At 45.6% G+C, this 27500-nt stretch overlaps 1 protein-coding gene across 1 annotated transcript in view; it reads left to right on the top strand.

The window, feature by feature from the left end:
• Positions 1 to 27500, top strand: part of wif1 (wnt inhibitory factor 1) — a 63023-nt gene that overhangs the window by 5216 nt on the left and 30307 nt on the right. Inside the window, exon 4 of the mRNA XM_084330964.1 lies at positions 44 to 184. Coding sequence (XP_084187090.1) covers positions 44 to 184 — 141 coding nt within the window. The remainder of the gene's footprint in view (positions 1 to 43; positions 185 to 27500) is intronic.

Raw genomic sequence — 27500 nt, 5'->3', positions numbered from 1 at the left:
GTGTGTGTGTGTGTGTGTGTGTGTGTGTGTGTGTGTGTGTTAGTTGTGCAGGTGGGCTTCCCCTGCCTGGGAGACCAGGATGGCGTGGCGGCTTTCGAAGTGACCATCCTCGTGATGGACGCCGGCGGTAACATCATCCTCAGGACCCCCCACAACGCCATCTTCTTCAAGACCTGCCAGAGAGGTGAGGACAAGTTCACAACCTTCCACAACAGCGGGGGGGGGGGGGGGGGGGATTACTTTTCTTTATTACTACCTCACACCGGCGAGCTGCCTTTACAAGACTCGCTCGCCCTGGCCTCGCTCACCGGCTGAGAAGCCAACCTTTGCTTGAAATAGATTGTAACACAGTGTTTCCTACAGGATTATGGTTGTTGGTATTGCAGCCTGGAGCAGGTAAGGGATCCAGAGGTTCACGAGTACGAACTAATGGCCTGTTCGGACTTTCTGGCACTCCGGCAGCCCCGTTGGATATTGTGTTGGGCCCAAAATGTCCACGGGAATTAACGGGAATATATGGGAATTAACAGGAATTAAGAAGAACAAGTCTTTATTAGTCATGCAGCAACACACACATGTAAAATGAAGTCTTTATTTGTCATGCAGCAACACACATGTAAGATGCAGTCTGTATTAGTCATGCAGCAACACACATGTAAGATGAAGAAGTCTGTATTTGTCATGCAGCAACACACATGTAAGATGAAGAAGTCTTTATTAGTCATGCAGCAACACACACATGTAAGATGAAGAAGTCTGTATTTGTCATGCAGCAACACACATGTAAGAAGAAGAAGTATTTTAGTCATGCAGCAACACACATGTAAGATGAAGAAGTCTTTATTAGTCATGCAGCAACACACATGTAAGATGAAGAAGTCTTTATTTGTCATGCAGCAACACACATGTAAGATGAAGAAGTCTTTATTAGTCATGCAGCAACACACACATGTAAGATGAAGAAGTCTTTATTTGTCATGCAGCAACACACATGTAAGATGAAGAAGTCTGTATTAGTCATGCAGCAACACACATGTAAGATGAAGAAGTATTTATTAGTCATGCAGCAACACACATGTAAGATGAAGAAGTCTTTATTAGTCATGCAGCAACACACACATGTAAGAAGAAGAAGTCTTTATTAGTCATGCAGCAACACACATGTAAGATGAAGAAGTCTGTATTTGTCATGCAGCAACACACACATGTAAGAAGAAGAAGTCTGTATTAGTCATGCAGCAACACACACATGTAAGAAGAAGAAGTCTGTATTAGTCATGCAGCAACACACACATGTAAGAAGAAGAAGTCTGTATTAGTCATGCAGCAACACACATGTAAGATGAAGAAGTCTTTATTAGTCATGCAGCAACACACACATGTAAGAAGAAGTCTGTATTAGTCATGCAGCAACACACACATGTAAGATGAAGAAGTCTTTATTAGTCATGCAGCAACACACATGTAAGAAGAAGAAGAAGTCTGTATTAGTCATGCAGCAACGCACACATGTAAGATGGGCGACACACAGGAACACACACATGCATTGGATCGCCGATGAAATGCCTCTGCGCTTGACCCATCCCGTCGTTCTTCCCCCACAAGGGCACCCGGGAGTAGACACGGGCATGGGCCGCGCCTGGGGACCAATCCAAGTGCTCCTATCCATCTTCGTCAGGGACGCGACAGTGTTAGCGATCTGTTCTGCATGTTTTTCCATTGGATTTATCTTATGGGGGGGGGGGGGGGGGGGGGGCCTTGCGAGCACGGGGAGAACATGCAAACTCCACACAGAAAGGAGATACCCCACATGGGTACGTGGCCGCCCGGCAACCTGGTCCCCGAGCTTCTTGCTGTGAGGCGACAGTGTTAACCACTATTTAAAAAAAAAAGCTGTTTTTACCATGTCATATGCAGGTAGAAACAACCGTGATCATAATCAGATATAATTGCAAACTCTTCACTTTCCTGGTAGAAAAATGCTCTTTTTTCCCATGTAGATCTGCTTCTACGCTGCTACATGTGGTGGAATTTCTCGTGTTACTTTGAGTAAAGAAAGAATTTCCCACAAAGTACAGAAATGTTAAGGTTTATTTTGGGACAATCACTTGAATGTTCACACAGAGCGACATCCCTAAGGCACTGCCATTGGTTTGAAATATAAGTGTAGTCTTAATTTTTGACAAAACATCTTCATTTTGCCCAGAGACAGTGAAGGTATTCTAAGTTGGTCATACTACACACACACGCACGCACGCACACAACCACGCACGCGCGCACGCATGCACGCACACACACACACACACACACACACACACACACACACACGCACACGCACACACGCACACACACACACACACACACACACACACACACACACACACACACACACACACACACACACACACACACACACACACACGCACACACACACACACACACACAAAACACAGTGTTGCAGAACATTCTCAGACAAGTATTCTTTTTTGTGCTAAAAAGGATGTATGTAAACTACCACAGTGATCTGTCTCATTATATAGACTGTCTCTGGTTAAACTACCACAGTGATCTGTCTCATTATATAGACTGTCTCTGGTTAAACTACCACAGTTATCTGTCTCATTATATAGACTGTCTATGGTTAAACTACCACAGTTATCTGTCCCATTATATAGACTGTCTCTGGTTAAACTACCACAGTTATCTGTCTCATTATATAGACTGTCTCTGGTTAAACTACCACAGTGATCTGTCTTCTCATTATATAGACTGTCTCTGGTTAAACTACCACAGTGATCTGTCTTCTCATTATATAGACTGTCTCTGGTTAAACTACCACAGTGATCTGTCTCATTATATAGACTGTCTCTGGTTAAACTACCACAGTGATCTGTGATCTGACATCCGAAATATACTGGACGTTTTCAGACCCTTTGCAACCCTACTTGTCTGATATTGTGGTGGCCCTGCCTAATATTGCAGTGGACCTTTATGATATTGTGTTGGGTCTGTCTCATATTTGGCTGGTATTGTTGTGGGCCTATGTGATATTGTGGTGGGCCTGTCTGATATAGTGATAGGCCTGTCTGATATAGTGATAGGCCTGTCTGATATAGAGATAGGCCTGTCCAATATGCTTATATGACTGTCTGATATGGCAATAGGCCTGTCTGATATTGTGGTGGGTCTGTCTGATATTGTGGTGGGTCTGTCTGATATTGTGGTGGGTCTGTGGGTCACAAAGAAGTCACTGTATAACAAACACTCTTACTGCATCCTATTCTATCTGTACCAAGCCAGTTCATCTTCAACTCGTGCAAAATGCGGCTGCACGGATACTAACTAGAACTAGAAAATGTGTGTGCCTCAAATAGATTCGCTATCAGCTCTATCTTTAATCTTTCAAAATGTTCAGTTGCTATCGCTATCAGCTCTATCTTTAATCTTTCAAAATGTTCAGTTGCTATTGCATGCACTCATCTGTGTTTCACTACACACTTGAGTGCATGCTTACCAACTGTTAGTCTGCAACACTACTATCACCGACATCTAAGAAGGGAGATCCCCCCTTGAACGGCCCTTCTAATGTTTCTCTCCTCCACATTGCCTGTGGAGCATTTTTCCCTATTGTTAGGTTTTAGTGAGTTTTTCCTTACCTTCGCGTGGGGTATGTCTGGGAGTGCTTACATTCTTTTAATTTATTTGCATTTATTTTAAATTAGTTGGACCTTATGGTGTTCTTGTTCTGTTCTTGACTTATTGTTATGTTTCTTCTTGACTTGTTTAAAGAAGACATGTACGGCCCATGGGGACATTAACGTGTGTTGTTGGGCCTTACAAATAAATTTGATTTGATTCATGGTTCTGTTTGAAAATGGTCTAGTAGTTGCCTATACTACTACCTACTATGCTAGTATGTCTATACTACTATGCACTCAAGACTGTAGCGCTCAAATTCAACAATCCTACTGACCCTTAGCTGCCAGAGTTGTACCCTTCCTGCTGACTTGTTGTACAGAACTTGTAAGTTGCTTTGGATAAAAGCGTTCAGCTAAATGACTAAATGTAAATGTCTAGTACCGCTCTGGAGCAGGTTGTTCTGCTGGTAGACGGTCTAGTATCGCTCTGGAGCGGGCTGCGTGTGAGCCATAGATGTGAGAGAGAGAGAGAGAGAGAGAGAGAGTTGGGCTAGCGTATAAGGTCAGGCCCACATCACCAGTGAGAAGAGTAATTGGATCTGATTGGATGTCCATCTGTCCGCCCGTGTCTCCTGGAATGTGTGAGTAGAAGCAGGCTGCCGGTGCCGGTGCCTAAATCAGCCCTTAATCTCCGGCCGGGACTAAGGGCACCGGGGAAGGGGGGGGGGTGCGCTTTGTGACCGAGGCGCAGGCTGACGCGGCCTGCCAATCAGCGTCCGGCACAAAGGCCATTGCTGGGTTATGATGTCATGTGAACTCTGCCAGCTGCACCTCCAGGGGGAACGAAGAGAGACGGAACCCTCTCTGCTCTCTGGAGCTCCCCAGCATCTGTCCCGCCACAGTGGTCTGTCTCATTATATAGACTGTCTCTGGTAAAACTACCACGGTGATCTGTCTCATTATATAGACTGTCTCTGGATAAACTACCACGGTGATCTGTCTCATTATATAGACTGTCTCTGGTTAAACTACCACGGTGATCTGTCTCATTATATAGACTGTCTCTGGTTAAACTACCACGGTGATCTGTCTCATTATATAGACTGTCTCTGGTTAAACTACCACGTTGATCTGTCTCATTATATAGACTGTCTCTGGTTAAAATACCACAGTGATCTGTCTCATTATATAGACTGTCTCTGGTTAAACTACCACTGTGATCTGTCTCATTATATAGACTGTCTCTGGTTAAACTACCACGGTGATCTGTCTCATTATATAGACTGTCTGGTTAAACTACTACAGTGATCTGTCTTATTATATAGACTGTATCTGGTTAAACTACCACAGTGACCTGTCTTCTCATTATATAGACTATCTCTGGTTAAACTACCACAGTGATCTGTCTCATTATATAGACTGTCTCTGGTTAAACTACCACAGTGACCTGTCTTCTCATTATATAGACTGTCTCTGGTTAAACTACCACAGTGATCTGTCTCATTATATAGACTGTCTCTGGTTAAACTACCACAGTGACCTGTCTTCTCATTATATAGACTGTCTCTGGTTAAACTACCACAGTGATCTGTCTCATTATATAGACTGTCTCTGGTTAAACTACCACAGTGGTCTGTCTTCTCATTATATATACTGTCTCTGGTTAAACTACCACAGTGATCTGTCTCATTATATAGACTGTCTCTGGTTAAACTACCACAGTGATCTGTCTCATTATATAGACTGTCTCTGGTTAAACTACCACAGTGGTCTGTCTTCTTATTATATAGACTGTCTCTGGTTAAACTACCACAGTGATCTGTCTCATTATATAGACTGTCTCTGGTTAAACTACTACAGTGATCTGTCTCATTATATAGACTGTCTCTGGTTAAACTACCACAGTAGGGCTACAACGATTAGTCGACATAATCGACAATGTCGATTATAAAAAATCGTCAACGAGGAATTGTTGCGTCGATTAGTAATTTTTTTGTTTTGTTTTTGCACTACCTATCTTTGTGAAAGTGGCTTCTCAGCTCTGGTCCAGCCAGCTGAAGACTTCTTAGCTTAACATAACAGACCGACAGTAAGTTTGGGGGAACTAATGGGATAACTGGGGATGTTGTTTGGTCCTGACAAGAGTCTCAAAGCAACTCTGAGGTCATGCTCAATGTCCAATCTGTTCCTCTGCTCTGTCTTCAGCTGGATCAGAGCTGAGAAGCCACTTTCACAAAGATAGGTAGTGCAAAAAAAAAAAAAAAAAAAAAAAAATTATATATATATATATATATATTTTTTTTAATATAATTGTTTTTCGATTAGTCGACTAATCGAAAAAATAATCGACAGATTAGTCGACTACCAAAATAGTCATTAGTTGCAGCCCTATACCACAGTGACCTGTCTTCTCATTATATAGACTGTCTCTGGTTAAACTACCACGGTGATCTGTCTCATTATATAGACTGTCTCTGGTTAAACTACCACAGTGACCTGTCTTCTCATTATATAGACTGTCTCTGGTTAAACTACCACAGTGACCTGTCTTCTCATTATATAGACTCTCTATGGTTAAACTACCACAGTTATCTGTCTCATTATATAGACTGTCTGGTTAAACTACCACAGTGATCTGTCTTATTATATAGACTGTCTCTGGTTAAACTACCACAGTGGTCTGTCTTCTTATTATATAGACTGTCTCTGGTTAAACTACCACAGTGGTCTGTCTTCTCATTATATAGACTGTCTCTGGTTAAACTACCACAGTGACCTGTCTTCTCATTATATAGACTGTCTCTGGTTAAACTACCACAGTGATCTGTCTTCTCATTATATAGACTGTCTCTGGTTAAACTACCACAGTGATCTGTCTTCTCATTATATAGACTGTCTCTGGTTAAACTACCACAGTGATCTGTCTCATTATATAGACTGTCTCTGGTTAAACTACCACAGTGATCTGTCTCATTATATAGACTGTCTCTGGTTAAACTATCACAGTGATCTGTCTTCTCATTATATAGACTGTCTCTGGTTAAACTACCACAGTGATCTGTCTCATTATATAGACTGTCTCTGGTTAAACTACCACATTGGTCTGTCTCATTATATAGACTGTCTCTGGTTACACTACCACATTGGTCTGTCTTCTCATTATATAGACTGTCTCCTTGTTAAACTACCACAGTGACCTGTCTTCTCATTATATAGACTGTCTCTGGTTAAACTACCACAGTGACCTGTCTTCTCATTATATAGACTGTCTCTGGTTAAACTACCACAGTGATCTGTCTCATTATATAGACTGTCTGGTTAAACTACCACAGTGATCTGTCTCATTATATAGACTGTCTCTGGTTAAACTACCACAGTTATCTGTCTTCTCATTATATAGACTGTCTCTGGTTAAACTACCACAGTGATATGTCTCATTATATAGACTGTCTCTGGTTAAACGACCACTGTGATCTGTCTCATTATATAGACTGTCTCTGGTTAAACTACCACAGTGATCTGTCTCATTATATAGACTGTCTCTGGTTAAACTACCACAGTGGTCTGTCTTCTCATTATTATAGACTGTCTCTGGTTAAACTACCACAGTGGTCTGTCTTCTCATTATATAGACTGTCTCTGGTTAAACTACCACAGTGACCTGTCTTCTCATTATATAGACTGTCTCTGGTTAAACTACCACAGTGACCTGTCTTCTCATTATATAGACTGTCTCTGGTTAAACTACTACAGTGATCTGTCTTCTCATTATATAGATTGTCTCTGGTTAAACTACCACAGTGATCTGTCTCATTATATAGACTGTCTCTGGTTAAACTACCACAGTGATCTGTCTCATTATATAGACTGTCTCTGGTTAAACTACCACAGTGATCTGTCTCATTATATAGACTGTCTCTGGTTAAACTACCACAGTGATCTGTCTCATTATATAGACTGTCTTTGGTTAAACTACCACAGTGATCTGTCTCATTATATACATTATCTGAAGCTCCCCATTATAGCTCTACACCGGTATACGGATACTGTATATACATCTGTGAACATGGACACATGTACTTACAGACACACACACACACTTTCATACAAGCGCACGCCGCACACATATACTGTACATGCGGGAACAGACAAGCATGCGCACGCACGCACACAATCAATATCTGAAATAAAGAAGAAAGAAGAAAGAAAGAAAAAGAAAGAAAGAAGTAAAAAACGACTAATCTTCATACTATTTGATATTCTTTCACTTGTATGCACTTTGCTACTAAATAATCTTCCTTGCCTATATTACTACCTACTATGCTAATTATGTATTTACTACTATGCACTCAAGACTGTAGCACTCAAGTTCAACACTGTTGACAAACAATTACTGACCCTTAGCTGCCAGAGTTGTACCCTTCCTGCCGATTTGTTGTACAGAACTTGTAAGTCGCTTTGGATAAAAGCGTTCAGCTAAATGACTAAATGTAAAATGTAAATGCACACACACACACACACACACACACACACACACACACACACACACACACACACACACACACACACACACACACACACACACACACACACACACACACACACAACACGCACTCTCTCACACACACACACACACACACACACACACACACACACACACACACACACACACACACACACACACACACACACACACACACACACACACACACACACACACACACACACACACACACACACACACACACAAAGACAACCTGAGAGTGGGTGTATCAATCCCAGATCTACTGATCCTTCCGGACTCTGGGCCTTTCAACACAGGAAACAAGCTCCGAGGCGCCACATATCTCTGTGACAGCTGTCCGCCGGGCTCTCACACACTGCAGGCCAGTGGCAGCGGTTACACACTACAGCTTGGGGGGGGGGGGGGGTGGCACACTATCGCTTACAGGAAGCAACGCAACACACTTCAAATCTGCCACTTCGGTTACATGGTGTTTAACACAAACCGAGGAGTGTAGTAGTGCGTGAGTTAAGTGCATACTGGATTATTATTCATTAAACTTCGTTCAAACCTTTCTTTTGTTCTCGAAAAGGACAATTGAGGTCACCCTCATTTTCAATGTCGTCAAGACTTACGGACGTTTCAATGCATGCATTTCTTTTTTTACAATATAATAATAACTATCTATATAGCACCTTTCACACATGGACCGCAGCCCAAAGTGCCCCACAGCAAGTAGCACAAAATGAACATAGACATAACAATTAGCATACAGTTGACAGAATAAAAACAATGCATAAAGTGCAGACATAAGAATAGATATAAAAGATGTACAATAAGTACAGTGTTGCTCGAAGGCATGTGAACCCCCCCGGAACAGCCAGTCCCAAAACACCCCACACATCAATCCCCTCCACAACATTATTATTATTATTATTATTATTATTATTATTATTATTATTATTATTATTATTATTATTATTATTATTATTATTATTATTATTATTATTATTATTATTATTATTATTATTATTATTATTATTATTATTATTATTATTATTATTATTATTATTATTATACATTATATTATTATTATTATTATTATTATTATTATTATTATTATTATTATTATTATTATTATTATTATTATTATTATTATTATTATTATTATTATTATTATTATTATTATTATTATTATTATTAACACATTGACGGCCACGGGTATTAGACGGACCCACTCTATAAGGCCAGCTTATCATAATAAGGTTTCATTGTGCGTGAGGCTGTTTGTAGAGCTAAATCTATACTTTATATTATTGCTATCTGTCCATTCTCATTGTCAATTGACACTATAAACCGTCCCTTCAAAATGGCTTTAATAAATAATTTTTTCATCAATACGTTCCCATTTTATAGCCTCGTGAATATAAGCGTTATATGGGATTGGTCTGGTATATTTCCTGCAAAACGAGATACAGGGCGCTAAGCTAATAACGTTAAATCGAATGGCGTTTCGGCCCTACAGAAGCTAGAGCTAAAAATCAAAATGCATATTGTCGGTATCATGGTCCACCATGAATGCATAAAGGGGGGGGGGGGGTGGCGGGGGACGTCGTTTCTGATTATTGATTACCAATAACGGCATTAGCCTCAGTAGCCGTATTCGCTGATCGGCTGGTTGGATATGAGAGCAAGGCCCGATTTACGTGAAAAAGCTCTTACCGTGGGCCGGTTGGACTGCAAAAAGGATTACCCAGTTATCGATCGCCATCTGGTAGATCGATATGTCCATTGGCTGATGATATATTCCTTTACTGCATACTGAATTCAGCGTCCAAAAACGTATTCCATGCTACATGCTACATGCATAGCTTCAGGTTAACAGGAAAGTCCATTCAAGATAAAAAAAAATAAAACACCGTTCTGCCACAGGGAACACTGCATTATCGAGACAGCGCCCCTACGAGGATCTGGCCGGTAATGCACTTTTCCGAATTCCAAGAGTAGGGTAATTCTGCAGTGCCGCTCTGTGACATTGAGTAGGTTATTAAAATGGAATAAAAGCCAAAACAACCTTGCCACGGACATATCCGTGGTTGGCCCTCAACCGTTGGATCCGAAACACGGACATGTCCGTGGTTGGCCGGGAGTGTGTTAAGTGAGACCCGGACCTAGAAGGTAAAAAGTCCCCAATATGACGTTAAAGAGCCCATGGAATTAAAAAGGGTTTCCAAAATTCCAGAGCTTAACTTCCCATGGAAGATTTCCGGAAATTTTCCAGAAATGTACTGGAAATGTTTTTTTTCTCCTTTCATTTCAGCCCTTTTGTCTGCAACTGGTTCTTATCTATTTACCATTATGTGGCCAAAAAAGATTCACAAAAATAATTCCCTTTTTATTTTTGTCTAAAGAAATCGAAAGGTTATCCTATAAATAACCTAGTTATATGAATACTGGCAGAGCGTCTCGCTCTTTGCCATTATGAGATAACTCTTATCTCCTAGCACCTACTGTGCTCATGAACAAACTATTTGCACTCATGCACGTGACCAGGCCACGCCCCCGCATCCTGCTATAAGACACAGGACATGGTCACACTCTACCTTCCTCGGACAAAAAGTTTCCAACATTGAAAACCCAACCAAGGGACCTCAGGGCGCTAAGAGCGAGACGCTCTGCCAGTATTCATATAACTAGGTTATAGGATAACCTTTCGTTATATTATCATACTGGTCATCGCGTCTCGCTCTTTGCCATTATGAGATATGGGACAGAGCGGACGCGTGACCCGACAAGTGTACCCCCTGAGGGCCCGTAAGCCCCACTACCAGGGAGGAGGGGAGTCCCGTCCACCCGCCTGTCCTAACAAGGGGGGGAGGCAGTCAACTCCACCAAAAAAGTGCGGAAAAAGGGGGAACCAAAGACCCCTGAAAACGCACAGTACAGGCAGGACCACGTGTGACACAGCACCCCGTGGCACACACCCACACACCCCTGCTAGCCCACCAACTGGAGACAGAACCCCCAGTCATGTCCATGAGGTAAAACTTAACGAAGGGACCCGGGGAGGACCAGGAGGCCGCAGCACAGATGTCCTCCACCCTAACAAGGTGGCAGAGGCCGCCACTCCACGAGTGGAGTGCGCCCTGACACCCCCAGGGGTGACCTGTCCAGCCAATGTGTAGCAAAGGGCAATGCCCTCGCACAACCAATGTGACAGGCGCTGCTTGGACAGTGCCTTACCTGCGCGAGGGCCACCGTAATAAACAAACAGTTGATCGGCAGCCCTGAGATCCTGCGTCCAACTGAGGTAAACCCCCAAAGCACGGACAGGACACGACAGATGATGGCTCGCCTCTAACCCACTAGCGCGAGGAGGCGGATGAAACGCCTGAATCACAATATCCCTGGAGCGAAAAGAGCTCCGGATATTCTTTGGCACGAAGACTGGATTAGGTCTCAGAGTCGCACCGCTATTGGCCCGAATAGACAGGCACTCAGGCCGCACCGAGAGAGCACACAGCTCACCCACGCGCTTAGCGGAGGTGATGGCCAGCAGGAACGCAGTCTTGAAAGACAGCTGCTCCAACGGCGCCTGCTCAAGAGGCTCAAACTGGGCCTCCGACAACCGGCCCAGGACCAGTTGGAGGTCCCAACTCGGAGACAGAGAACGTTCCACCGGCTTGAGACGCCGAGCGCCAAGCAGGGTGGCTGAACAACGTACCGCCCTCAAAACCCACATGACAAGAGGATATAGCTGCGGCGTATACCCTCACTGTCGAGGCCGACAGTCTACCCAAGATAGACTGAAGGAAGGAAAGGACAGCGTCCAGGGGCCAGGACACCGGATCCCAGCCCCCCACCTTACACCACTCTTGAAAAGCACGCCACTTACCCGCGTAAACCGCGATAGTGGAGGGAGCACACACGTTTCAGATGGTGTCGACCACAGAAGGGTCAAGACCCATCCCCTCCAGACTCACCCCCTCAGCAGCCAAACCTTCAGTGGCTGTCCCAGAACAGGGAACAGACACAGAGATCCGTTTGCCTGAGAGAGGGCCCGCAGTGACCAAGGAACAGGCCACGGCGGGGCTACCAAGAGCTGGATCAGGACCGGGAACCATACAGCCATGCCCCGGTCCGGCACGATTAGGATCAAGGTCCTGTGCTCCCGACGTATCCGCTCCAACAGCTGAGCTATCAGGTGTATGGGGGGGAACGCGTACAGAATCCCGGGCAGCCATGGATACATCGAGAAGCCATCCACCCCCAGGGGAGGATTGAACCCCCGACTGACCGAGAACCATAAGGGGCACTGGTGAGACTGTCTGCTTGCAAACAGATCCACCGTGGCTTCCCCGAACCGGTCCCAGACCTGTCTGACTATGTCTGGACGTAGTCCCCACTCGTCGGGATGAGGACCGCCCCGTGACATCACATCTGCGCCCACATTCTCCTTGCCAGGGATGTGGAGCGCCCTCAGGCTGCGCAGATTGAGAGACACCCAAAGCCAGAGCTCGACCGCCGCCCGGTGCAGACAGACGGAGCGTACTCCACCCTGTCTGTTGATATATGACGCTGTTGTCGTGTTGTCCGTCCAGACCAACACGTGCTCGCCCACCACCAGGTGGCCGAACCGCTTGAGGACCAAAAGGACTGCCTTCAATTCCCAACACATTGATATGCAGTGCAGACCGGGTAGCATGGCACGTCCAGCTGCCCCCTACTGTGTTGGTCCGACATGTCCCCCCCCATCCCGCGAGGGAGGCGTCGGTGAAGACCGTGACGTGTGACAGCCTGCAGCCCATGGAGATCCCGCTGGTGAGGGTACCAGTCCTCCCCCAGTGGTCGAGATCCCCCAGTATTGACATGGGAACCTTCAGTCGTTTCCACTTGCCTTTCACCAGGTCTATTTTCATACTGGAAAACCACATCTGTATCCTCCTCATGAAGAGGAGGCCAAGAGGGACCACAGAGTGAGCAGATGCCATCATACCGAGCAGGCGCATCACGGAAAGCGCCGTAATTGTCCTGCCAGGACGGAGCCCCCTGAGCGCGCCGAGAATATCCACTCGCCGTCGCTCTGAGAGGGTTGCCCTCATGGGCCTTGAGCTTAGAACCAAGCCCAAGTACTCCACCTGTTGACTGGGAAGAGGAGTACTCTTCTTCCAGTTCACAGCAAAACCCAGACTGGTGAGGAATTCCACCACCAGCCTGGTATGAGACCTGGCGACCTCCTCCGACCGGCTGAGGAGCAGAATGTCGTTGAGATAGAAAATAACTTGTATCCCCTGACGACGTAGAGGCTCCAGCGCGGTCTTTACGCACTTGGTGAATGTGCGAGGGGCCAGAGAATAGCCGAACGGCAGCCTCTGGTATTCGTACGCTACACCCTCAAAGAGGAAGCGAAGGAATTTCCTGTGAGGAGGGAAGATCGGGATGTGAAAGTATGCATCCTTCAGGTCTATGGAGGTGAACCAGTGCCCCACTCTGACGGAGCTTATCAGGTGTTTGACGGTCAACATCCTGAACCGCCTCGTCATAATCAGCCGATTGAACGCAGACAGATCCAGAATAGGTCTGACACCTCCCGATTTCTTGGGCACCAGAAAATACCGGGAGTAAACGCCACACATCGCGTCCTCCTTTGGGACCACGACGATGGCTTGCTTCGCTAACAGAGATTGGATCTCATCGGCCAGAGCTGTCACTGCTGCTGACCCTGACAACAAGGTCTGCACCAAACCTGAAAACGGAGGGTGGGGTAGCGCAAACTGCAACACAAGCCCCGCCTCAGCGTTCTCTCCATCCACTTCGACATACGGCACTGCTGTAGCCATATGTGATGATAATCCCAAAGCGCACCCGCCGCCACTTGGCGCTGGTCCGCCAGGAACCATAGATAGGCGGCCCGGTCCCACACGCTGTGCGTTGCCAACCCTGGACCCGCCAACCGCGCGAGCAGGGCGTCTCGTGGAGCTGGGATATTGCACCCTGACACTACCAACGAGGCAATCGCACCCAAGGGGGGACCCCGACAGAAAGGGCCGGTTTGATACGGGGGAAGCTGACATCACACTGGGTGACAAAAGCTCCCCCACAGAACACCTCCCCGGCATGGATTGCTGAGGAACCGTTCTACAGCTGGACATGCAAGGCGCGAGGTCCCCACACTGCCCGATAGGGTGGGTTCCTACACACCGTAGCCCTGCAGTGATATTACTACCACCCAAATCACGCGCGCCTGCCTGACCACCGCCGGACTTCCGGCCGTGGGAGGCACTAACGTGATACCCGGCCTGGCGAGGGCGGGGCTGGGGGAACTCGCGCTGCGACCCCATGGGCCTCGAGTTCCCCCGCTGACAACCTTTGACGTTGACAGACACAACACCAGGCTCACCAAACACAGACGCAGAACGTGTGGCGTGGGAGCCGCTTGACAGCACAGCATTTTCACGGACAGACCCAGGCCTAGCCAGCAACTGGGTGTCAGCCCCTGTCCCCATGAGAAGCGAAACGTGGGGCCGCTTGCGCCTCATTGAAGGCACGCGGCCCGCAGCCAAAGGGAACAAATCAGAGCCCTTATCCCGCTGGTGTTGGGGGGGGAGTGACCGGAGAGCGAGCTAGACACAGCTAGACGGCGACGTTTTTTTAGGGTGTGCTCATCTAATTTAGCCGATCCCTCGGCCGCCAAGGCTGTCGGCTTTGCGATCACCTGTTTTCTTTGTGTCCAGGGTACCTCAGGCGGGGGAAACATGGCCGCTGGTTGAGGGCCTCGCTACAGTCATTAGCGAGGCCGCGCCCTCACCTCTGGCTGCGTGGTGCGAGGCGGTGTGGGGCCTAGGTCAAATACCGCCCGCGCTCCTGCGGAAAGACCAAAGAATCCCTCTGCGGAGAGGGGAGCCCTGAGGAGAAGAAGTCTTTTCCCCTCCTCAAAGGAAGACTGCTCCAACCAAAGATGCCTGTGAATAAGAGTTGACAGCATCCTGGTCCTCCCTGCGGTTATAGCTTGCGACTGAGTTAGAAGCTCTATAACCCCAAAAACATGCGCAATGTTTTCGACGTCGGCTGGCCCTAAGGCCCCACTACCTGACACCATTGTGGACATAAAAGCAGTCAACTGAGCAATGACACTGGTCGCCGCTAAATTCCGTCCTGCGGCGGTATAAACTTCATCAGCCCATACGGCCACCTGCCGGGCCGCCTCGACCTCTGGCGTCGGCTTCCGGGTGGGACACCATTCAACCATGCCAGGGCAAAGGACCGATGCTACCTGGCCCTCAAGCCACGGCACACCTGCCTTGCGCCCTGTTGTCAGCCCATCCACCCGTAAAAGGGGTAAATAAGCCTCAGCAAAACCCCCCACATTAGACACAGATTGACCTTCAGCAATGAACCGGTTAAGAGGAGGGAAGAGTGGTGACAGCCCACGGCGGGGAACAAACGAACAGTGACCCAGCATCGTAGCATTAGCATTAGCCGCACGCTCTAGGATAGCCGGGAAAACATCCAATTCAGAGTCATGACGACCATGTTTACCCAAATATCCTGCCCCTTGCGCCAATACACAACTCGGCTGTCTCAAGGGACAACGAGCAGTATCACAAATGCTAGCACCTGACGTCCCTCGATCCGCTGTCACGAGATGAGGGAACCCCAGGACAGGTCCGATGCGCTGTTAGGATGTGCCGAGAAGATTCCAGGGGCTGGTGAACCTCCGGCGAAAACCCAACATTGTGTCATTTCTCCCTGCGTTTCATAACAACTAGTTCACGGATTGCACTGCAACGTCCATGTTGGAAACAAAAAAGAGGAAGGTAGAGTGTGACCATGTCCGGCGTCTTATAGCAGGACGCGGGGGCGTGGCCTGGTCACGTGCATGAGTGCAAATTGTTTGTTTATGAGCACAGTAGGTGCTAGGAGATAAGAGTTATCTCATAATGGCAAAGAGCGAGACACAATGACCAGTATGATAATATAACTAGGGCTGTCAGTTTATCGCGTTAATTAGATTAATTAATTACACAGCAAATTATCGCGTTATGAAAATTAACTAAAAATGTATTACAAAAAAAAGATATATTTTTTTTTATAATTTTTTTTGTATCTCATTCATTCCATAAGAATGTAGAATACACATTTACAGACTTTTTTTTAATATGGTCCATTTGCATGTTCTTGGTATCTGATTCTAGGGACATCTATGAATCTCAGGGAATGTATTCCCAGTGTCAGAAATACTGTGGGCTAGATCCACAAAGAATGGATTGCACGGTGCAAGTTGCACCCTTACTTACAATTCATTATGAATTGAAAATGGGGGAACCTGATGTAAACAAGACGAAAGTCTTTCTCTGGTCTGCATCCCCTTAACAATTGTGTGTATTGAGCCGTACTGTATTGATTGAATGAACATTTTATTTTGAGTAAATTGTAATGAACCAAATGAGAATATCAATACATTTTTTTTATTATCTTTGACTATGAATAACACCATGCTCAAATTGACCAGACCTGAAAAATCTAAGCAAATTAATAGATGGAAGATGATTAAACAGAAGGTTTTGTAGATACAGTACTGAATTCTGCCATCCACATGCAATTTTAAATATGATTATAGAATATAGCATATCAGGCATAAAATGGTTATGCGATTAACATGCGATTAATTAGATTAATTAATTACAAATCCTGTAATTAATTAGATACATTTTTTTAATCGCCTGACAGCACTAAATATAACCATTGTTTTTCTCTTCCCCGGAAAGAGTAGGTAATTTCTTGAGTTGTGTCACTCTCCACTTGAGTGCAAACACAGAAGAAATGGTCTGATTCAATTAGTGTCTTGTGTCTCTCGCCTGTCTTTAGGATGTTTGAAGTTTGAAGACGTTTTGGCATCCAACCAGCATGCAAATGTAGCAGTAAAGTGCAATAGTAATATTGTAACGTTGCTTGGTTTTGCACCAAGTTATTCACGACTCTCGAGGCAGATGTATTTCTCAGTTCAGGTCTTTATTCCAACTCTCAGTTACAGGCTGCAGTTCCATTGCCTTATTGCTACACATTCCCATGCCTCAAGAGGCCGCACCCCAGGTGCTCCACCCTCTTATAGCCTCCCCAGGTCAGCCCGCACACTCTCGACTCTGTCAACCCGTGGCTGGCGCGACCAATAGCGTCCCCACCAGCCCCGGGATGGCGGAGTGCAGAGTGGCAGCTCGACTGACCAACCACCCAAATCCCTGGGTCGCAATATAATAAAATACAAAATAAAATACAATATAATACAAGTGTAATGTACAGGTGATTAAACTGGATATAAAATATATATAAATTAGTACTACTGAGTAACAGTGCTAATCAGATGTATGTACAGAGTTGTAGTGTTAATATGTACAGTGATACAGGCAGGGCTTGACATTAACTTTTTGGCTCACTAGCCACTGTGGCTAGTGGTTTTCCAAAGTCACTAGCCACTCAGCATTTTCACCAGCCAAAAATCACCACACTAAATAATTTTTTCATCAATACGTTCCCATTTTATAGTATCATGTTCCACCATGAATGCATGAACGGGGGGGGGGGGGGGCGGGGGACATCGTTTCTGATTATTGATTACCAATAACGGCATTCGTTATTGTAGCATCATACACTGATCGGCTGGTTGGCTAATGCTAACAAGGTCTGATCAGCATGAAATCTACGTGAAATCATTCTTACCTGTGGCCGGTTGGATCCCAAAAAGGATTTCCCAGTTATTGATCGCCATCTGGTAGATCGATATGTCCATTGGCTGATGCTATATACTGCACTGAATTCGGCGTCGCAAAAGGTATTCCATGCGATCTGATGAAGGTATAGCTTCAGGCTAATAGAAAAAGTAGGCCTGAATGAAAAAAATTTATATCCGGTCTGAAAACAAGGAGTACTCCATTCTCGAGACAGCATCACTACCAGGATCTGGCCGGTAATGTACTTTTCCGAATTGTTGTGGGAGTTGTAGTATTATGTAGTATCACTTGGATTGACTTAATTATTGCCGATGCCTTTTGTAGACTACAATGTTTTTTTTTCATAGAAAAAAAGTCACTAGCCACTGTGGCGGGTAGAATGACGGAGTTACCCACCACAGCCGAATTCTACCCGCACTTGGCGGGTGGCGGGTGGCGAGTGTTAATGTCAAGCCCTATAAAGACACTATGGTAGTAAGTCATACTGGCCAGCAGTGTAACTAGTAAGAGTAGGTATGAGTTTGTACAGATACCATGTTATGCTAGTGTAACGGAGGTCCGTGAGTATATCCACAGTCACGATAAACGCGTGTGTTGAGAAGTGACTGTGGCAGTAAGCGGGCTGCGACTTAAACTCACTTCCCCATAACAGGGTTAATAGACGCACGGTACCCAGGAGTGAATTCACCTCTTAGTGCAGCGGTCTGTGTCGTCGCCCGCGGAGCGGGAGACCCAGGTTCAACTCTCCCTTGGGGCATCAGCATTTAATACACAACGCAGAGGAGTCCGATACGATCTGTCAAACTGGAGGTGAATTCACTCCTGGGTACCGTACCTATGCGTCTATTAACCCTGTTATGGGGAAGTGAGTTTAACTCGCAGCCCGCTTACTGCCACAGTCACTTATTTTTTCTTTGATCCACTTTTTCTCCTATTTTTTCTCCCATCCCAATTCCATTGTGCCAATTCTTCCCCTCCCCTGTCTTGAACGTTGCTCGCATATGCCCCCCACTGGCTGGTTGTAGGGAGGATAGAAGCCTTGCATCACGTGTCCCCTCCGGTACACGAGGAGGCAGCCTGTCACATCTTTTCACCTACCAGCGCGGACTCTCATTGGCGAGGTGTAATGTGTGGGAGGCTCACACTACCTCCGCCATTTCCTGTCTCTGCTGTGCAGGCGTCCCCAACCGACCTGTAGGAGTCGCTGTCCACAACGTCCAGATTACCACCCATCGACTTCCACCCTCTAACTCTGCCAATTGAGTTAGTATGACGGCTGGCCCAAGCCGGAGGCAACGCCGACAGCCGGAGTCGAACCTGGTGTCTCTTGCGTTGGTGACGAGTGCAATATCCGCTGCGCCACCCAGCCGCCCTTGCCACAGTCACTTCTCAACACGCGCGTTTATCGTGACTGTGGATATACTCACGGACCTTCGTTACACTATGACACCTGAATTTCCCCCTATGGGGATCAATAAAGGAACACTTGACTTGACTTGACTTGACAGGAGCATTTTTCATACATGAATACATAGTTATAAATATCTGTACATCTACAGTCAGGCACTGAGGTAACAAGACGAAAGAGTCATCTTTCACTTCAATGGTCCCTTGAAATGTGATTTTTCCCAAAGGGAGGACTACATTTATTGTTGACGCAGGCTCATTGCCTGTCAGTGATACTTTGTTTACATTTACATTTACATTTAGTCATTTAGCTGATGCTTTTATCCAAAGCGACTTACAAGTTCTGTACGACAAGACAGCAAGAAGGGTACAACTCTATCAGCTGAGTAACAATGTTCATCAAAGTGTTGCGTGTTACAGTGTAGGTTAGTTTATTAGGACAAGTGCATGACAGTAAGGTTAGTCAGGGTTAGATTTTTTATTTTTATTTTTTAATCATTTCAGATAATAGTTGAGGAAGTGAGTCTTTAGTCGACGGCGAAAGATTGGACGGGATTCGGCTGTCCTAACTGGGATGGGTAGTTCATTCCACCATTGTGGGGCAAGGACTGAGAATAGGCGGCTTCTCTTTGATGACCCTCCCGGAGCTTGGATAGGAGTAGGTCTGAGGCGGCCAGAAGATGCAGAGCGTAGGGGTCTTGAGGGTGTGTAGTTAGAGACCATTGACCGGAGGTAGGCGGGAGCGGTTCCCTGTTTACATGTAGACGGCAAAGCGAATATCATCATTTTCCAATGAGAGGTGACGTTAGAATCTGCAGACACCAGTGTTGACGGCAACAGCGGAATGCACCGCGGTAAAAGTTTTAATATTTAAACTTTTGCCTTCCTCGGCCACAGATTCCTTCTCAGCGGATGTTGAGCCTGTCAAAATTAGGCTCCTCTTTTGCTTGGGACAGAATAAGAGCTTCTTGTTAATGTTATTTGCAGGAATAGTTGTATTATCATTACCGAGAACTTCCCAATAAGGGTTAAAGGGAACAAATATATTTTAGTCCTTTTCAACGAGTTAATATAGGTCTTTGAGGTTCCACAAACAAGAGAAGTAATATTTTTAAGATTTTGCATTCTACCTCTCTGTTTCTGTCCTGTTCTCATTCTAGCAGCCTCTATACCTCTCTGTTTCAGTCCTGTTCTCATTCTAGCAGCCTCCATACCTCTCTGTTTCAGTCCTGTTCTCATTCTAGCAGCCTCCATACCTCTCTGTTTCAGTCCTGTTCTCATTCTAGCAGCCTCCATACCTCTCTGTTTCAGTCCTGTTCTCATTCTAGCAGCCTCCATACCTCTCTGTTTCAGTCCTGTTCTCATTCTAGCAGCCTCTATACCTCTGTTTCAGTCCTGTTCTCATTCTAGCAGCCTCTATACCTCTCTGTTTCAGTCCTGTTCTCATTCTAGCAGCCTCCATACCTCTCTGTTTCAGTCCTGTTCTCATTCTAGCAGCCTCCATACCTCTCTGTTTCAGTCCTGTTCTCATTCTAGCAGCCTCCATACCTCTCTGTTTCAGTCCTGTTCTCATTCTAGCAGCCTCTATACCTCTCTGTTTCAGTCCTGTTCTCATTCTAGCAGCCTCTATACCTCTCTGTTTCAGTCCTGTTCTCATTCTAGCAGCCTCTATACCTCTCTGTTTCAGTCCTGTTCTCATTCTAGCAGCCTCTATACCTCTCTGTTTCAGTCCTGTTCTCATTCTAGCAGCCTCCATACCTCTCTGTTTCAGTCCTGTTCTCATTCTAGCAGCCTCCATACCTCTCTGTTTCAGTCCTGTTCTCATTCTAGCAGCCTCTATACCTCTCTGTTTCAGTCCTGTTCTCATTCTAGCAGCCTTTATACTTCTCTGTTTCAGTCCTGTTCTCATTCTAGCAGCCTCTATACCTCTCTGTTTCAGTCCTGTTCTCATTCTAGCAGCCTCTATACCTCTCTGTTTCAGTCCTGTTCTCATTCTAGCAGCCTTTATACTTCTCTGTTTCAGTCCTGTTCTCATTCTAGCAGCCTCTATACCTCTCTGTATCAGTCCTGTTCTCAACGGGGCTGTTTCTGTGCCTGTTAACGAGCTAGCCGCTTTTATCGTACATCTGTCAGTGGTGCACAAGCCTGTCACGCGTGCATACAAGATTTTACTAATTACGCCGATTGTGGCTGCAATTCTGAACGGCTCGTTTCAAGAGGGAGGGTTCTTGTCACAGCTGAACTGTAGAAAAGGCACAATATAAATATTTAACATGTTCTCAGTGTTGGGACAACCCCTTATTCTGTAAAAACAATGCAACACACGATTTCCACAATAGGTCCCTTAGGCAGACTATACTGAGCAGAACATGCCGCCAACCTTAACTGATACCCACGCTCCACTAACCACCTCGGACAGTCCTTCGTGCCAGCGGCCATCAGGCTCCACAACCGGGGGCATGGACTGCTGCCAGCAGCTGGAGAACTAACGGCAGCAGAACTGTTAGAAATGTCTGACTCTTAACCACTAAGTGTGTCTGACTTTTAACCACTGAACCCAGCACGGACTATACCGTATATTATGACCGATAGGGTACAGAACCTGCACCATTGTTTATACTGTTTCATTTTCTCATATCTTATATTCAGATATAATTGTATTGCCTATTATTTATGTCTTTCTTCTATTGCCCTGCCCATACCTGTACCTCCCCCTCCCCCCATGCTGCTATGAAGCCCGAATTTCCACAAGGGGATCAAAAAAGGAATATCTTATCTTATCTGACCAGCATGGCATTTTCCAAACTGACCACCATCTGAACATAGAATAAGTAGCACCCATGTGGAACCGGTATGGCCGTCCATCCAGTTGTCTCGATTAGGGGGACAGGGCTTAAGGTGAGACAGTACCCTCGAAATCGCCTTTTTGTTATATTTTGCTTCCTTAACACATTCTGTGCCACGCAGTTTGCCCATCTTATACCACTCTCTGCCAGTGCTGTGAGCCTATGGAGTCGCTCACCTTCTTTGCAGGGCTATAACTTTTTAAATATTATAGCTATATCGACATTACTATGGCCCATTCAACATCGGGTATCTATCGTTCCGGATGTGGGAACGTTATATTTTCCCATTCATACATTGTCGTGTTAGTACCGTCGTGAATATAAGTATGTTTTTAGAGTGTAGAGCAGTAATTCCTAGAACGCAAGTTATAGGCCCCGACGCATATTATACATAATCGATTGGCGTTTTGTTCCTATACACGCTATATTAAAAAATTCAAATGCATATGCTCGGTATACATTATGCTCCATCATGCGTGAAGGAAAGGGGGGGGGGGTCGTTTATGATTCCTTGATTGTCAGAAACGGCTTTCTTTAGTACGACATCATACGTTGATCAGATGGATTGCAATGAAATAAATGGACAATCGAGCTGGAATTAACGTTAGATTCCTCTTACCTGTGGCCGATGAGTCTGGAGAAGAAATATTCAAATTATTTGATTTAGATCTGCTAGATCCATTTTCCGTTTGTATGACGCAATAAACGCCGAAAGCATATTGATTCTTGCGTCTCGAAAGTAATCCAATGCACTTGAGTGTTTGTCTGGATCAACATAACAAGATAGCTCTGCCGTAAAATTTCCCCCGATGCACAGAGCGCCACATCCGGTTTAGAGTGGAGTGCAACTCGCCCGAAATCCACCTGGCGGCGGTATTGAGGCGTTGAAATATCAGACAGAGTCCAGCTGGCTCCCGGAGCCTTGCTGGATGAATTATGAATGCCAATAGCGAATAAAGGAAATAACAATCATAAAAACGAGTTAACTCGTTGTTGGCGCTCAACGATTGGCGGCCAATAACGAGTTAACTCGTTAATGGTGCAGAATGTGTGTCTTATTTCAAACTAGTGGCAATAAAATATTGAAAACAGACAATTAGTTGTTTATTTTACTTAATTTTGTCTGATTGTGTCCATAGATCACAATTACAACACAGAACTTTGAGGGGCGTTTTCTCAAAAACAAGTTTTTATGCATTTCACTTACACACAAAGACACGGAACTCCATTTCCAGAGTACCTACACACACCAAACTTTCCACATTTCTTCCCATCCATATCCTGCTTCTAATTACAGAAGGGTTTGTTGATATACCATTCATAGCCGGGTTTATAGTACATTTTATACCATGATTATTTTTATGACAGTAGACAGTATTTCCTGATGTATGGGCTGATAAGAGGACATAGCCACAATCCCTTCTAAAAAAAGTTTTGTTTTTAATGTATCAACAAAATGAAACCAAGTTTTTAAATCTGGCATTATCCATGTTGGTGTCTTGGCGATATATGCAAATGTGGGCATATTTAACGAGGAGGTACTCATTTGCATATATAAACATACAATTCAGAAAACTTGCAATATATTTTTTCTTAGTTTATATGTACATAACAAACTGGGAAAGTTTCATAGTGATATCTATTCAAATATCCTTTTTTGCCTATTAGCGGGTACTGTCTCGCCTTAAGGGGGAGTTAATTATTCCTTCGGTGAAAGTGGAAGACGTATGAGACAATCACAAGACCATAGATATATAACACTAGATGGCTCAAGGCGGAGTCTCCCGCGTACTTCACCGGTGGCCATCTTACGAGGGTGGACTACTGCTTTAAGGCGATGATCTGCACAAACAAAAATACTCTTAACTCGCTGAAATCTTGACAGATTTACAAACGGTTTGGTTTATTACAAACGATATTAACGTGGCTATGATTCTTGATTGGAAGAATTTTTTTTTGTATCTACTTTTTCTCCTAATTTTTTCTGTATTTTTATCCAATCCCAATTATTTTCGTTATGCCAATTCCCCCCTCCCCTTTCTGGTCGTTGCACACATTTGCCCCCCACTTGCCGGTCTACGGAGGCCGCTTCTTTTCACCTGACAGCGAGGACTCTCACTGGGGGAGCGTAACGCGTGGGAGGCTCACACTACTTCCCCCAGTTCCCTCCCTCGCTGAGCAGGCGTCCCGACCGACCTGTAGGAGTCGCTGTTTACAACGACCAGGATACACACCCACCGGCTTCCCACCCGCTAACACTGCCAATTGGTTAGTATGGATGACCGACCAAGCCGGAGGTACCACTGACAGCTGGATTCGATACCAGTGTATCTGTTGGTGGTAGGCAGACGCTTAGTCCGCTGCGCTACCCAGCCGCCGGAATGTTTTTTTTTTATATACTTTATTTTTTTTATATCAAAGTCCATTATACGTATGCATTATGATAACTACATCTTTGACGTTTTTAACAAACCAAACGGTTGAAAATTGAGCAAGCTATGGTTATTTCAATAGTACATGCACCATAGACATGAGTGGGCGTGCTCCACCCTCGCAAGATGGCCGCCATGTGGCAACGTCGGTCTCTGTTGGCCAGCAGCGCGGGTAAGCCATCTATTGCTATATATCTATGCACAAGACTAACCAATTCAATATTCTAAGAGCGGTAGAGGATTTGTTGAGCACGACGCTGGCGATAAAACTCACATTGACCGGAACCCGATGTGGGAAAACTCAAACCAGATGCCACCAGATGCGAGTCGCGCGGCCTCTGGAGATGAGCGCAAAAGAAGCTACACACCGCCGCAGAGACATTTCTGTCCCCTGGAACGAAAGGACAGACACCGTCGACAGATTCCCGCCAAAAATGCGAACCTGACGACTCCTCTCCCCAGAAATCCCTCGGACGCTACAGTTTTATTTCTTTATTTCTTTATTTCAGATCCCCATTATTCACTGCCTCAGCAGCGACTATTCTTCCTGGGGTCTGGTTAGAAACATAAAAATCAAACAAGAATATCAATAAAACAACATAAAATAAAACAAATATCAATAAAACACCAATAAAATATACAAACAAATATAGGACAATAAACAAATCAAAATCAGACATACAAACAAATATAGAACAATAACAAATATACAAACATATAGAACAAATCAAATATCAATAAAACAACAAATATCAATAAAACAACAAACGGAAACATCTCAGAGAAAACTAAAACGTGTTCAAAAACAGCTTGACATTCCATATACTAATATTCCTCATAACCATTAGACAAAGACATTCCAAATGAATACATAACCCAACACAAGAATTCATTCATCAGACACAGATTAGATTGAATCTAAATCAATCTCTTTCTGCATTACAGCTTTTCTTAGTCTCTTCTTGAATCCAACTTTACTGGTAATTGCAACTGAATATTGTGGACGTCTATTCCAGTAGGACAGGGGTTCTCAAACTTTTTCATACCGTGACCCCATTTTATTTAGGATTTCTTTTGGGGACCCCACACTTAATATATTGCGTAATTTCAACGTGGAATTAAGGAATATCAAAATAAAAGCACACGTTGTTGAACTTCATGCTTATTTATTAGGACATTTTATTACAGCACTATATCTTATCAATACATATTTATAAAACGAGGCATATTTAGCCAGAATATGTTGCCAGAACATAAAAAAATTAAAATAATAAAATGTTATATATATATTTTTTTACTTGCCAATGCGCCCCACTGTCACCTACCCACGACCCCAATTTGGGTCGCGACCCGTAGTTTGAGAACCACTGCAGTAGGACATTGCTGCATTGGAAGACACAGAGGAAATCGTCTAAGCCGGAACAGTCTGCCGGACTTTCCCCCTCCTCCTCCTCCTCCTTCTCCGCCGCCTCCTCCTCTGCCTCCCCCTCCTCCTCCTCCTCCTCCTCCTCCTCCTCCTCCCCCTCCTCCTCCTCCCCCTCCTCCCCCTCCTCCTCCCCCTCCTCCTCCTCCTCCTCCTCCTCCTCCTTCTCCGCCGCCTCCTCCTCCTCCTCCTCTGCCTCCCCCTTCTCCTCCTCCCCCTCCTCCTCCTCCTCCCCCTCCTCCTCATCCTCCTCCTCCTCCGTCTCCTCATCCTCCTCCTCCTCCCCCTCCTCCTCCTCCTCCGCCGCCTCCTGCTCCTCCTCCTCCTCCTCCTCCTCCTCCTCCTCCTCCTCCTCCTCCGCCGCCTCCTGCTCCTCCTCCTCCTCCTCCTCATCCTCCTCCTCCTCCCCCTCCTCCTCCTCCTCCACCGCCTCCTGCTCCTCCTGCTCCTCCTCCTCATCCTCCTCCTCCTCCTCCTCCTCCTCCTCCTCCTCCACCGCCTCCTGCTCCTCCTGCTCCTCCTCCTCCTCCACCGCCTCCTGCTCCTCCTCCTCCTCCTCCTCCTCATCCTCCTCCTCCTCCTCCTCCTCCTCCTCCTCCTCCTCCTCCTCCTCCTCCACCGCCTCCTGCTCCTCCTGCTCCTCCTCCTCCTCCTCCTCCTCCTCCTCCTCCTCCTCCTCCTCCTCCTCCTCCTCCGCCGCCTCGCCCGATGGAAGCGGGACTTGTGTGTTGTGACTGCAAGACACATGGTGTTTTGGAGCCAGTGTGTTTTTAGTAAAGGCTCCTCCTCATGCGGCAAACGGGTCTCCAGACTTTAAAAAGGGTATGAAGTGTTTGACAGCACTGTTGACATTGTACGACGCCCGCCTCAAAGACTTCCACCGACCGGCCCTGGTATTCACCGCTTTATTCACCGCTTTGAACCCCCGTCCCGTCCCTGTTGTGGAAGTCGATGGCATCTCGCTGCAGCGTACTGGAATGCACGCTCGCCTTGAAGTGGTCGTGCGCGACGGCGGGCTAGTGGATAGTGTCCTCGGGGGGGGGGAGGGGTCAGGGAGAGACCATTGCGTCATCCATACAGGACCTGTTTTCCCTTCTCTCCCACTTTGTCGTTTCAATTGTTTTTTTTAGAGTGTTTGAAATGATGGAGACAGCAACACTAAGTCACCACAATACTTTTCAGATTATTCTTATATTCAGATCAAATGTTCTTATTGCCTATATTATGTCTTTCTACTATTACCCTGCCCATAAATGTACAAATGTACCTCCTACCCCCTCCCCCCCTCCCCCATGCTGCTATGATGCCCGCGTTCCCGAAAGGGGACCAATAAAGGAATGTCTTATCTTATCTTAAAACTCCAATGGTGGTTAAATGTACATTCTGTAAAATATCAAGTATCAGTTGATCTTTAAAATGTGAAATTCTGTCTCTGTCTCTGTCTGTTTGTCTGTCTGTCTGCCTGTGTCTTGCTATTTCTCTTTCTCTCTCCCCCCTCTCTCTCTTTCCCCCTCTCTCTCAT

This window comes from Notolepis coatsorum (assembly GCF_963971535.1).
Source record: "Notolepis coatsorum genome assembly, chromosome: 15".
NCBI lineage: Eukaryota > Metazoa > Chordata > Actinopteri > Aulopiformes > Paralepididae > Notolepis > Notolepis coatsorum.
Note: the sequence above shows the minus strand (reverse complement) of the source record. Positions and strands in the feature narration are given on the sequence as shown.